The sequence below is a fragment of the Leuciscus leuciscus genome (genome assembly GCF_965113295.1).
Source record: "Leuciscus leuciscus genome assembly, chromosome: 24".
Lineage (NCBI taxonomy): Eukaryota > Metazoa > Chordata > Actinopteri > Cypriniformes > Leuciscidae > Leuciscus > Leuciscus leuciscus.
The window spans coordinates 17,634,579-17,648,942 of NC_138723.1; the positions used below are offsets into that span (position 1 = coordinate 17,634,579).

The window sequence follows — 14,364 nt, forward strand, 5'->3', positions numbered from 1 at the left end:
TTTTCATTTCGGCATGCTCACTATTCGATTATTGATGCCTTGGCACATTTTAAGTTCTCTCCCATCTGCCCTAATTTTCCTGCTCTCTTATGAAGTAAATAAATCAGGCTGATGCCTAACCAAGAGGACAACAGGGGCACATTAAATCTAAATCTGTCACGAATTCAACACATTTGAGAAACAACCGAGAAAAACTGTAGACTAATTTTGTTGCAGTTTACTGAATTACAGACTGACTGTTAAACTGTTTAATTCTGGAAATGACCAGTGCAGTTAAAATAGTTGTTCCTCTAATAAATGGACTATGAAACTAAATATCCCAATGACTAGATAATGTCTGAAACCTTTAGAGATGTGAGACATTCTCATACAGTATGTCAGTCTAATAGTTCCCTTTTTAGACAGACCTAGGTAGGCCATGCACGGGTATTGTGGCAAGCCATCTTTACCTTTATTTCTTTAAATTAACTAGAATATTTTTTATACTAGTATTTATTTTTTAAATAATTTATAAAATGCAGTAGTAAATTGTGTATTTTTCAGTTTCACCAAATAAAAAAAATATTCCAAAAGTTAGTAATTACTAGTATCTACTCCAAATGAATAGCTTATTGAACAGTGCAGGTATTTATGACACTAATATATATCCCATTTGTTACTAGTCACATTTCTTATCTCACTAATTACATTTGCGCTTTTACTTGTTATGTGTAATGATTGAATGGCGACCTATAGTTGAACAGCCAATCTTACTACACTGTTAAAAAAAAAAGTACGTAAAAAGTGCACAGTGTAGCCTTCTATAATATGAAGGGATTTTTTTTTGTATACAGGTGTTTTACCTGTATCTTGAATTACGCATTTCAGTGTTGTGTTTTAGCGTTAACAGTCATTTCTGTATAATTACGGGATAATGTCCTGGCAGAAAATTATGCCTACCAGCGCTACATTTTCCGTTTCTATTTTTTTTACAATGTAGAATTTAATAGTGAAATTCAACAATAAAAGGGCTCATCACTACTGGATTTCTTACCAATAATTAAAAATATATAGTAGGCCTAGAGAAAAAAAAAAAAAAAAAAAAAGTATTCCTTTTTAAGGAATAAATGACTTGCCATAGCCTACTTTGAGGATACGCGCGTTTGAGTGGCGTTTATGCTGATAGCTGAGAGATTAAAGACGGGAGGGTCGCGTTCTTCTCCTGAGGAGGGGGGCACTAGAGAGGCGATAATGAACGGGATCTGTGTGTCTACGGGGTATTTAAACAGCCTGAGAGAGTGCAACTAACTTTCCCATTCTCAAACTTCTCCATTCCAGCATACAGGTGTGCTCTATTCAGTCTATTATTATGGTTACTGTCCGCTATTGTATGTTCCTCAGAGAGAACGGCAGCCAGCTGGACACACCGACTCCAGATCAGCCCGGATTCAGCCGCACGGGACACACTGTAGTGGCAGTGTGTTTGGGAATAATCTTCGTTTTCGGTTTCCTAAATAACTTTCTTGTTCTTTTGGTCTTCGCCCGATTTCATGTCCTGAGGACTCCTATCAATCTGATACTGCTGAACATCTGTGTGAGCGACATGCTTGTTTGTATTTTTGGCACACCTTTAAGTTTCGCCGCGTCTGTATACGGCCGGTGGCTGACGGGAGTTCACGGCTGCAGGTGGTATGGTTTTGCCAATGCAATGTTCGGTAAGACTGAGATTTAATTAACTAATATATTCTACATTCTACTGATAATTAAACAAAATCGTAATGATTAACTGTTATCCTATCTATAACTGCACGTTATTACATTGAAAATATACATTACTGGTGTCGGTTCATTTCAGTAGTAGCATGTTAGTAGGCTAATTCAGATTGGTTAATTATTACAAATAATTGGTTAATTGGATTTTGCATCATTGATTGTTGTTATATTATCCTGTTTATTATAGGCTACTGTGAAGTTGTTTTAAAACCGTATTTTTTATAAAAAATAAAAATAAAAATAAATTATATATATATATATATATATATATATATATATATATATATATATATATATTAAAGGAATGGGCCTCCCTTCACCCAAAAATTAAAAATTCTGTCATCATTTACTCACCCTAAAGTTGTTCCAAACCTCTATAAATGTCTCTCTTCTGCTGAACACAAAATAAGGTATTTTGAATAATGTTTGTAACCAAACAGTTGTGGGGCAGAATTGACTTCTATAAAATATTTAAAAAAAAATAAAAAAAACCATTATGGAAGTCAATGGTGCCCCACAACTGTTTGGTTACCCATATTCTTCAAAATATTTTATTTTGTGTTCAGCAGAAGAAATAATTTATACAGGTTTGAAACAACATGAGGGCGAGTAAATTATGACAGAATTTTCATTTTTGGGTGAATTATTCCTTTAAGGTGTCTTGACATGATTAGTCTATGTGTTTTTAATCCACTAAAAAGAACCACTTCATAAGAGTCATTCGTTCGGGGATCAGATTACACTGATCGTGCTGTATATTTGTGTAAATGTTTTCTGTTCTGTTGTGAGATGTATAGATTTGTACATGGTTTAATAAAAGTTCAAAAAGAGAATTTGGCAGCATCTATGGTTATCAAGGTAAATTAAGGTCAAATAAACATTTGGTTGATAATCATATAGGCCTAATTGATTTGTCTCTTTATCCAACATCAACAGGTATTGTTTCATTGGTATCCCTTGCTGTACTGTCATACGAGCGTTACAGTACCATCCTCTGCTGCACAAAAGTGGATGTGTCTGACTATAGGAAGGCCTGGCTCTTCATCACAGGCTGCTGGCTGTACTCTCTCGCTTGGACATCGCCACCACTCTTCGGCTGGAGCAGTTATGGTCCTGAGGGTCCCGGCACCATCTGTTCAGTCCAGTGGAACCATCGCTCCCCAGAAACGACTTCTTACGTTATTTGTCTCTTTGTCTTTTGCCTGCTCCTGCCTCTTCTTCTCATGGTCTACTGCTACGGGAAGATCCTCATTGCCATTCATGGGGTGAGGGAAGAGTGAAAGTGGAAAAGGTTGAAAGAGAGAGAGTGGGAGTGGAAGCAGTGATTTTGATAAAGAGCTCTCTTCGAGTAAGACTTATCGATCTTTCTAGCCAAACGTTTGTTCATAAATTAAGCATTTTTCATGCTACTGTCCAGAACCGAAGTCCTTTTCACAGGGTTAGTTCATCCAAAAATAAAACAATTGTGTAATCATTGACTTATCCTCATGTCATTCCAAACCCACAAGACTTTTTAAATGAAATCTGAGAAGTTTCTGTCCCTCCAATGAAAGTCTACATAACCAAAACCTAAAAGATCCAAAAATGGGAAGGAGTCATAAAATAAATCAATTTAAATTGAATGGTTTAATCAAAGTCTTGTGAGGAGATATTATTGCTTTATATAATGAACAGATTTAATTTAGGCTTCTATTCAAATATAAACACTTACATAGAGTGCATCACACATTGTAAACAGGAGCTTGTGCCTGTGTCATGTGAAAAGCCTAAATTAAATCTGTTCATCATATAAAGTGATCATATATCTTCACAACACTACCACTTGATTCATATAGATTCATTTTGCGATGCCTTTATGAACTTTTTTGGATCGTTTAAGTTTTGGTTACCTGGACTTTCAATGGTGGGACAGAACCCTCTCTCTTAATTTGTGTTTCGAGGATTAACCAAAGGCTTATGGGTTTGGAATGACATGAGGGTTAGTATATGATGTCAGAATTCTCATTTTTGGGTGAACTATCCCTTTAAATGGCTATGCACAGCTGGATCAGATTTGAGCATTTTAGCAAATTCTTATAGGCCTTAACAAATGCAAAAAAATAATTATTTGTGAATCAAAACAGAGAAAATAAAATGCTTTAAATTCTGTCAAACATTCTGGGTCATAGACACCATGTGGTGTTTCAAACCAGACGCAAATGTACAGCTTGATGCTGTTGTTCTAGAAAAGCAAACCTCAAAGCATGTCTCCTCACCCCACAGGTTGCTAAGATCAATCAGACAGCTGCGCAGAGGAGGGAAACACACGTGCTGGTGATGGTGGTTTCCATGGTGTCCTGTTACCTGCTCTGTTGGATGCCGTATGGGGTCATGGCATTGCTTGGCACATTCAGCGTTGGCATTGTCAGCCCCACAGCCAGCGTTGTGTCGTCCATACTAGCAAAGAGCAGCACTGTTTTGAATCCTATCGTCTATGTTCTGTTTAATAATCAGGTATGTGCCTCTTATAGGTGTATTTGTTTCCTCATTATCCTTATAGACTTGTATTACTATAAATTCTGAATTCATTGCCAGTTCTACAGGTGCTTTATAGCTTTAGTAAGATGCGGTCCAGAGCCTCCAGCCCATCTCACCCTTCACACTGAAGAAGGTGGTGCTCAACAGGACTGCATCCCTATGGGGTCATATGGTCTTACTTCTCCACCTGATAGCCCAGACAAATTTGGGACCCCCACAATGACCCAAAGGGCTTCACTACAGAAAGGTAATAAGACTTTGGTTCGTGTGGTGCAATGTTCTCCCTGAAAGTGCTGGATATGAAAGCACTATCCATGCAAAACCATATTAAGAGACAGGAAATAACATTGTGTGCATTTTTACTGCCACATGCATAACTCAATGTGTGTTTTATAAGAAATATATTATATCAAAGTTTTGTTTTTGTGCAATGATATTATTTAATTTGTTAAAATTTCTTGTAAATGTTGCATGAAAGTATTGCCACCAGGTGTCAGTATTTGTTCAAACGTGCAACAATGTAACTTGGGCTTGGCAGCATCTAAAGGTCATGCCTATGATGTGCAAAGGTATGAAAAAGAGGTTTGCTGCCACTATGTCAAAGATATGCCTTTTTTACCCCACCCCGGTTCTAAAACACCTTTGTTTGGCCTTCTTAAGGCGGACGAACTTAGAGGGGTTAACATAGATTTTTAACACTGTTCCTGAGCTTTATAACCCTAACATTTATCTCTGCGCTGCACATTTTATGAGAACTTGTTTTCTGTTGCTTTTGTAAGCTCTCGGACTTGTAAGATGGTTCACTTCTCATTAGGAAAATTAACTATGGTTTTGTTAACGATTAGGCTATTCTTTGTATTACCTTCGTTTTCCGACAAAAATCGTATCTATAATGCATAAGAAATGCCATATCCTTAATATTTACACTAGAGCAGAACTCGCAGTTATGGAGGGGCGGGACATTTCCTGAACAATCTGTGCCGATCACGACACACTGGGCCACCTAACCAATCACAGCTCATTTCGGAAGGAGGGGCTTCATCGAAACCAGAACTATACAGCACGTTCAAGACAGACTGGGGAGAGAGGTGCTGTAATCATGTAAAATGTGTGAAAAAGAATGTGTTTTTTGAACAATCAAGCATGTAAACATATTCTAGTACACCCCAAACACAAAATCAATACTTTGTAAAAGGGCATAATAGGATCCCTTTAAATTTATATCTGCCACATGAACTTATATATTAACAATTATAAGAAAATGTTGATGAAATATTTAAAATGTCATCCTGCCCTATGAAAGAGTTGGTTACCACTGAATTTTGTTCAAGTGAAATGTGGCATGACCTAAAGGGATTTCAGAAAACCACATAGGAATAATTGTACAAGCTCATTTGTCTGGAAAAGGTTACAAGAGGATGTCTGAAGACTTGGGGCTTCATCAGTCCCAATTGAAGCAGATTGATCACAAATAGAAAAAAATTAGCACCAGTCATGCCTTGGCTGTCCTTTCAAAGGTCAGTGTAAAGACATGTCAAAGGATTCTTTAAATGGCAATGTACCGCGAGAGAGCATTGTATGACTCTATGAATCTTCAGGCATTTGAATCTAATTGTTCCAATTGTATAGCACATTGCCAGGATGTTTGTTATCTGAAACTTTAAAGAAAGTGGGTCATGCAACGTGTCTGTTCCTAAACAAAGGAATAAATCACCATCAGAGTTGGTCCAAACAGAGGAAATTCCATATATTAGAATGGTCAGGTCAGAGTCCTGACCTCAATCTCATTGATATTCTGTGGCATGATTTCTATTCAAGGCCATTTGAGGCATCCCAAAAATATGCAAGATATCCCAAAATATTTATGATACAGCTTGTGTAGAGGAAAGGACCAAAATACCTCCTGTGCAGGTCAGCAATAGGACGAATTTGACAGCAATTGGGGTCCCAAAATGTACTAAATATAAGTAATATTCACATAAAACCTTTGTGGCACTGTAAAATATTGTCAAATGACAGAATTTAATTAATACTGACTTAGATGGAAGCTATCGAGACTATTTTAAAAGGTTCAAACTTTTTTTAACTGCTCGTCAGGATAGATGGTGCAGGTTCTATGATTAGCCTTGGCTGATTAAGTTCACAGGATATATGTGAGGAAGGCTTTCATTAATAGTGCTCCTGGTTCTCATCACAGAATGACTGGCTCTGAAATTGGCTTGTACCTGACAGAGATAGAACTGCACATCACACTCTCTAATTAGCCAGCAATCCAGTTGATGAGAGAAGATCTTCAGCTCTGAAAATGGCAAGTTGATCTGAAAAACCCATCTGTGCTGACAAGGTTTGGTGAACTTAATTGTATTGTTGTTGTTGTTGTTGTTATAATTGACTTAATTTTATTATTGATCAAACCTATTAACTTAAAATCTCAGGGGCTACTTCAGGTAAATACATTAGATGAAAGAGGTTCAGCTGACAAAAAATTGCTGACAAATGATCAAATTCTGTTTGGGTCTCAGTTTTCAGTGACAGGTACATGCCTAGTGGCTGATCTGTTTGTGCAATTCTACAAACCTGGATGACCTTCTGAATGTATTTAAGCAGGAGGCTTTTTTTTTAGAAAGGAAAATTTAAAAGATAAAAAAAGTAGTAGGGAGAATCAATGAATTATAAATAATTTACTACCACTGTGAGAATAACATTGTAACGAGTAGCTGTAATGAAGCACACAAAAAAGGACAGAAATAGTCTTTAATAAATCCACAAGGAACACTCAGGAGATCATAGGAGAAAAACGCGTCCTTGCGCCATAAAAGTCCAACTGAGGAGGGAATGAGGGGTCTCTGGAGGAGGATGCAGAGTAGGTGGAGAGCAGAAAACCAGGGAAAATGACAGAAGGAGAGACCAGGGTGGTCATAATGGTGGGAGGAGCTAGGGAGGAATCAGGAGAAGGAGCAGCCAGGTGGGGACCCAAAGTGCAGTCTGGATGATGGCCCACGGCCATCCACCCACAGTCGAGGGTGGGTGGAGACTCGGCAGACGACTCCAGGGGGACAACTGACTGAGACGAGGCCGATGTAAGTAGAGCCCTGGGCACAGACGAAGAGCCAGCGAGACCGTGTGCTGCTTTGACAACAGTCCGAGGTGGAGCCAGAGTGCCAGAGGACTGAGGCAGAGCTGGAAAGAAGGAGGAGCCAGATGGAGCCAAATGGGTGGAGAGACAAAGCGTAGCTTAAGGTATTTAAGTCCGTGGCGCAGACAGGGTGATATCTGACCAAGGTAGAGCCGAAGGGATGAGGGAGCCCGGTGAAGTTGTAAGGACGATGGTCCTAGGTGGAGCCGAGGCAGGGAGCAGCCAAGGCAGAGCCGACTGGTCAACGGGCCAAGGTGAAGTGACGGCATCAGTGGCTAGAGATGGGGGATCCTCTTTACTAGGTGGAGCTGGAGACCGGAAGACCAGAGGCAATTCCACACCACAGAGTGGCATCAGAGGAGAAGCCGAGAGGCTGAAGGAAACAAGCAGAGGCGGGGCTGAGGAACTGGCTGTTATTTGAAGAGGAGGTGGGAGATGGAGGCTGGGAGGGAACTCTGGAGACACAGGAAACTTTGAGCTGGACAGGACCAGCGGGGACGGGAGATTCATGCAAACATCCTCTTCAAAATAATATATTACAGAGGCCAGCTTCAGCTCACCCTCCCCATTCCCACGGCAGCACATGATGTTGCCGGCTCACGCACCTGGTCAGACATTTCATGAGGCTCGGGCTCCGGGGTTATGGTTGGCTCAGTCCTCGTTACTGGTGCTGGCTCGTGCACCGCTGCAGTCTCTAGCCATGCAGTGGGGTGATGGCTGGCTGGGCTCTGGGTCCAGAGTGGGACTGGTGTGGTGATGTCCTCCGCAGGGCAGATGGTGAAAGCCGATCCATTATTCACCAGCACCCACAACAGCGGTGGAATCCTCTCGAGGACCGTTCCTTGGGAGGCGTGCCTTGGACCATTAGGTCAAATCCAAAAATTCTCTTGTGTGGTCCTCCAGAGAACAGTCCTTCTGCTCCAGACATAGTAGTTGGACAGCAGGCAGGTCCATTTGTGAGGGGGAGAGGGAAAACAACCAGGGAAACTAACAAGAGAACTATAAGGGCGTTCTCACACTGGTAGTTTCGTTCGGAACGGGGCACAGTTCACATAAAAAATTGCTTACGTGAAAGCTGTCATTCGGACCCGGGTACTGAACCCTGAGACCTCCTGAAGGAGATGGTCTGAGTTCAGCTGCACTCGAACTGTGGCGCGATTCACGTGAATGTGAAAGCGACACGGACTCGGGTGCGCGCTTTTTCAGGAAGCAAAGTAACCTGCGCATACGCGTTTTAGCCAATTACGATGTATTTAGTTAATTAAAACACACGTAAGGGAGGATACTGTTGATGATTTACCTTGGATACGAGCTAGAGTGAGCCTGCATTGTATTTGCACAAAGCGAGTGCAATCAGGGCACCAAATGAATGGCAAAATTAGGTGGTCCTAGGTTTTTCCCTAACATCTACTTTCAATACATCACAAAGCAATCTGTGTATTTGCCATAATTAAATCCATAATGTGAGTGATTTGTGTATTATATCAAATTATATCCTCTGTATTCATCTCTGGACATCATTATCCCGACACAAATCTCATGAACCTCATTGTCATTAATTATACAGGGCAAGGCAAAGGTTCACATGCATGATTACCGATAGACATTAATTTGGCCTGTCATGTCAGATAATATATGGCAGTATTTCAATCTCAGCACAGTGGTAAACACGGCTTCGGCAGAAAAATGATGCATGGACCTCTTATAATTACAAACCGCAACCCTGTGGTTTAATGAATAGGAGGTTCCTGTCTATATTTCTTTAAAAGGCTTTTGCATTCTCCCATTTGTATTCATGTTCAACTGCTTTCCATTTGGTCTCTAGTTCACTCTGTTCCAATTTCGATAGAATGACATCATCAAATCAAATGGCATCATCAAGCTGTCATTTTTGCTCTAGATATCAGTCTTATCCTTGAAATCAGACTGTTTTCTGATCGATCAAGTGAAATGAGTGCCAAAGACGAGCTCATACACACATTGAGCCAAGCACAGAGTCCGAGAAATCTATAAATCACTGTCAGTCTTATGGAGGTGTCCTTGGATTCTATTTATGAAAGATATGGTGATATTACACAAGCCTATGCAGTAAAAAGTGTTGTATGTGTGAATTATGCGTGCATGGGTGTTTGGTTTGCTTTTATCACTACAGATGTTGTGTTGAATCTCACTATTTTAAACAAGTTTGAGTTATGTGAATCATTTTTACAAGAAGCGTTTCTAGCCTTTCATAAGTAGGATACCCATTAAAAGTGTCTCCATATTTAGATTTTTAATACTGTTTTGGATATATGGATATACAGTTTCTTTAGAAGCAGTTCAAAATGTGTTGCTTGTTCATGAGCTGCTTCATTGCGTTGCATGACATTATTGCTAAAATATTATCTTGGAAAGTCATTATCAGGTCGGTATACGATAATCTCCATTGTCAGACATGCATTTATCAGTAGACCAAGTTTTTTGCTAGGGCACATCGGTATTTCACTGGGGATCATGCATGAACATGAGTGGCATATGCGACTGAAAACCGGATGTGCCACTAAAGAAAATGGCATGTTCCAATGGATTTTTTTGCATTAGATGCCATGTCATTTAATGTTACTACTGCTACTGAAAACGCCCCTGATTTTGACTGACTCATTACGAAGAAACCAGTTCAAAGGAGCCGTTTGAATCAGACAGCGTGGCTTGCGCTATGTTCATTGTGGTGTGCTAGAAGTAATCACAAACTCTCCTCTTCCCTGATGACTTGTTTACTGGTGCAAGGGCAAGACAACATCATTCACTTGAGATCACTGCAAAAGCAAGCAAACAACCATCCAACAATCCAATCAATTCCCAATGGACAAAATAAAGTCTCGCCCTACATTTTTCTCATGCGTGAAGCCGCTTCATAACAATAAGGAAGTAAAGACTATTGCAACTTCTGTTTCATGTCTACTTTAAACCCTGTATGGACCTAGATAGAGTATTCCCAACTATTCCCAACTAGAGTATTCCCAATTCCCAAGTATTCCATATTAAATTGTCACAAAATATTGTTGTCATATTTGCACTGATAGTCCATGTGTAACTATATTTTGTAAGCTTTTTTTCACCTTGGGAAAAAAAGATTCTGGCGACGGGGCTACATTGAGGTGTCTTCCTGCATATGTGCATGATTGTATGTATGCGTATGTATAAATCCCAAGAGAAGAGTTTGAGACAAGAAGCTGTACATTGCCAAGCTTTTAAAGTGCCCCTTTTACGGATTTTTGAAAATGACCTTTCATGTAGTGTGTAACACAGCTCTAAGTGAATGAAAACACCTGCACGTTTTAAATCTGAAAGTGCACTGCATATACAGTTATTGTTTTTCAAAAGTAAGAGTCAACTCTGAGTCAGTGAAATGAATAATTTTTCAAACGAGTCATAAGCCGTTTCATTGTGGAGTCAATACGGCATATTATTGCGTGCGCAGACACCTGGGAAAACTTGAACCTCAAACACTGCAGCTGATTCTGATTCCTGTGGATACTGGGTAGCATCATGTCGAGGAGATGCTGTGCTCTACAATGTGACGGTAAAGCCAGTGTTTTTCACTGCCCAAAGACGAGCATGTTCATCTTTACAACGATACCAAAGCAATATAATCCTAAACTCTTGCTGTGTTCCCTTTATTTTACTGACTTAGTTATTGCTTCTCATATCTCGGAGTTCAATGCAGGATTCGCAAACCGCTTGCTCTTGAAAGATGGTGTACAAAATGATTAGTTTTGAGTTGTATATTGTGTAGTTCTCCTGCTAACTGGCTAACTCACGTTATCACTGTCTTACTGAAATACTTCTGCTAATCAGCTGTGGGCCACTATTACCTAAAATTGTCTATTAATGCAGATTGTCTGTCGTTCTCACTACTTTGAGGAAAGATTAAGCATGGAGCAAGATTTGTTTTACCAACGTTTAAATGTTACATCAGTCATTCATGCTAGAGCTCGGCAAATAGCCTATATGCACTGTTACTGATACAGTTTCCACATGTTCACTGCAATAAATTAGAAAACTATTAGAAAAATACTAATAAATAAGTAACTTACAAGTAAAATAATCGGTTTGTTGATGGACATGCACTTGTTAATGCTGATGGTGAGTAACTACAGTTGCAACATCTCATAATGTACCTCAAACTGAGTAACGTTAGTGCATCACTGAGAAACGTCCTGCTCGAGTTGTCCTTGTGATGGAGGTTCGGGTTGAAGAACTAGTTCTTTCAAAGATTCATCATTGCACTCCCACTCGATTGATATGGTAAAACCGACGTCATTGTTCGCTACTGTGTTTAGTTTGCGGGTAGGAAGCCTCAGGACAAGCAGAGCTGACGTTGTTATGGCGTTTTTGTTTTCGACGCGCGCTGTACGCTGTACACATTCGACCAATCACAACAGACTGAGCTGTCTGGCCAATCAGAGCAAAGTAACTGGAAAGGAGGGGTTGATTCATCTGACGAGTCGTTTGAGAGTCATTGAAAATGTGGTGATGTGCAAATGTATTTTATAAGAAAATGAAACAGTTTTTTTAACTTGTTGTAGGACACTCCAAAACAACATTAGGAAACTTTAAATAGCATAATGGGGGCACTTTAAAAGATGCATATAACAAACCCACAAACAACGCAAGGTATATGAATTTTCTTTTCTTTTTTTTTTTTCTTTTTTTTTTTTTTTACAGAGCATACATGCATTTTTAACCTGCTCTCTCCATTTATACGATAGAAGCCCTAAGCTTTCAGATTCTCCTGATGGCCTGACTCAAAGCTTTTATGACACAGAATAAAATATGACTATATTGAATCTAAAGCGTATATGCTCTCATTCGTCAGCAAAAAAAGTGTATGTATATATATATATATATATATATATATACTTTTTATGTATGTATATGTATGTGTGTGTGTGTGTGTGTGTGTGTGTGTGTGTGTGTGTGTGTGTGTGTGTGTGTGTGTGTGTGTGTGTGTGTGTGTGGGTTTTAAAGAGTCCCATAACCTTTAAAAAGCCAATCCTCCCTGATTCCATGGCAACCAGTGATGATACAGGCTGTCAGCCCCACCTTTCTTCTGCACTCCATCAACATCAGAGTACTTGCAGCACACACACACCAAAACAGATGGGAACTTCACGCTTAAATCTGCTCCAGCACACTGCTCTACTGTAAATATAAACACAGACCTGCAAATATACTTTCTAGTATCTGCAGGTTTGCCAATATTATGTAAGAAGTCCGTAGAACTTGATATTTTCCACAGTATAGCCGATACAATTATTTTAAGAAGTTGATGCTCACTGAGCCGTGCCTTTCCTTTATAGAGTCCAGGTTGACTGTGGTAGAGTTAGAGTGACCATGCATGACTGCACAAAGCTGGGGCTGCTCAGCCATACATGCAATTCAGACTCACCTTTGTCTGGTCTCACTCCGTTCATTATTTGCATACTGGTGCAGCACCGAGCACAATTTCCTGAGTGCTGCTCTCGGAATCAGATTTTAAAACGGCAGATCAGCACTGAGCTGTCCATCATAACTTTACTCCTCCATCTCATTTCCTTTCATCAGTATCTACACATCTATCCATCCCACATCACTCTTCCATACCAGTCAGTTTGTGCTTCTCGTTCAGGCACCATCTGGCTACCAATCAGGTGATGTCACATCCTCTCCACCACATGTAATGCTAATCATAAGACTGTTAATTAATGTAAAGTCTTTCCCAGGGGCAAATAATCCCATCTCACTGGGTCTATTGGGAACGAAAGCCCAGTTCATTCAAAATTCATTTCAGGTTATGAAATATTAAGGTAGGACTTGATGGCCTTAGTGATGATGTAACCATCCCAGATTCACCCAAGGAGCTTATTGAGGCACATTATGTATTCTTGAAGTGACCGCCCTGTGTGCTTGAATGAGTGTATGAGTTTTCCTATATTTTGGAGTCAATGAATCATATTTGTTTTGATGTTTTTTTTTTTCCTTTAGTGTATGACAGCCAAAAACAATTAAAGTTGAAGCTATTTTCTGTCATTTAATTTCCCTCTGCTGCTTTAAACTATTGGTCTGCCTCAAATGCTCGATTGCGTTTTAAACGTCTCGAAAACACAATCAAGCAAGGCCAATTTGCCTTCTTTGTTTTCCGTGCTTTTCCATTAAAATGTCCCTATATACATTATTTAATGGTTTGATCATCTTATTTGAATTAAATAGAGTTGAATTGGATGGCCATTTATAGTACATTAAACAACAGTAGATGGTTTTCCAATGGCCTCCTCATAGGTTATCAAGGTTTCATTACACCACTCCAGTGAAGCAACGCACAACAAAATCAATTTCTTCATTCATGGTGACTTCATCAATATGAATTCATGAATATAAAAACAGGTAGAACTATCTACTTGAAAATCAAACTGTGCTTGCTGACCTGATGTTTATTCACGACTTAGCCTATGGTTTAAATTCAGACTGTTTATGCAGTGCAGTGCCAAAATGAACATTGAGTACATTCCTGAGGAGTTCTGAATGTCACAGTCTGCATATGTAAAGGGTGTGATTTTCACTGACAAACTGGTACATAACTACAAATTCATCATGTAGGCTAATTAAAGCCACTTTTTGTCATTTGCTACTGTTGTCATTATATTGTTCAGTTAATATTACTGATAACTTCAGCCCAGTATGTCAAATTACTTTAACTAAATGATGTTATTATAAATGCAAACAATAATATACAGTCAGCCAGTCTTTATGATCTGCAGTGATTAGCCAATCAGAATCAAGTATTTCAGAGAGGTGTCTTATAATTGCACTTTTTGTACCATATGTTTAAAACTAAGGTCACCCTTGATCATTTTAACATTATTCAAGTCTGCAATGGGATATATTGGTCACATTCGAGGTATAAGCAAAATATGAAAAAAAATTAAAAAAAAAATCTT

General features: G+C 39.3%; 1 protein-coding gene across 1 annotated transcript; it reads left to right on the top strand.

The window, feature by feature from the left end:
* Nucleotides 1-801: 801 nt before the first annotated feature.
* Nucleotides 802-10,379, top strand: tmtops3b (teleost multiple tissue opsin 3b). The gene is made up of 4 exons (XM_082157815.1): nt 802-1,694; nt 2,689-3,017; nt 4,015-4,245; nt 4,327-10,379. The coding sequence occupies exons 1-4, from the start codon at nt 1,349-1,351 to the stop codon at nt 4,555-4,557; spliced, it is 1,137 nt and encodes a 378-aa protein (XP_082013941.1). The 5' UTR covers nt 802-1,348; the 3' UTR covers nt 4,558-10,379.
* Nucleotides 10,380-14,364: the final 3,985 nt, after the last annotated feature.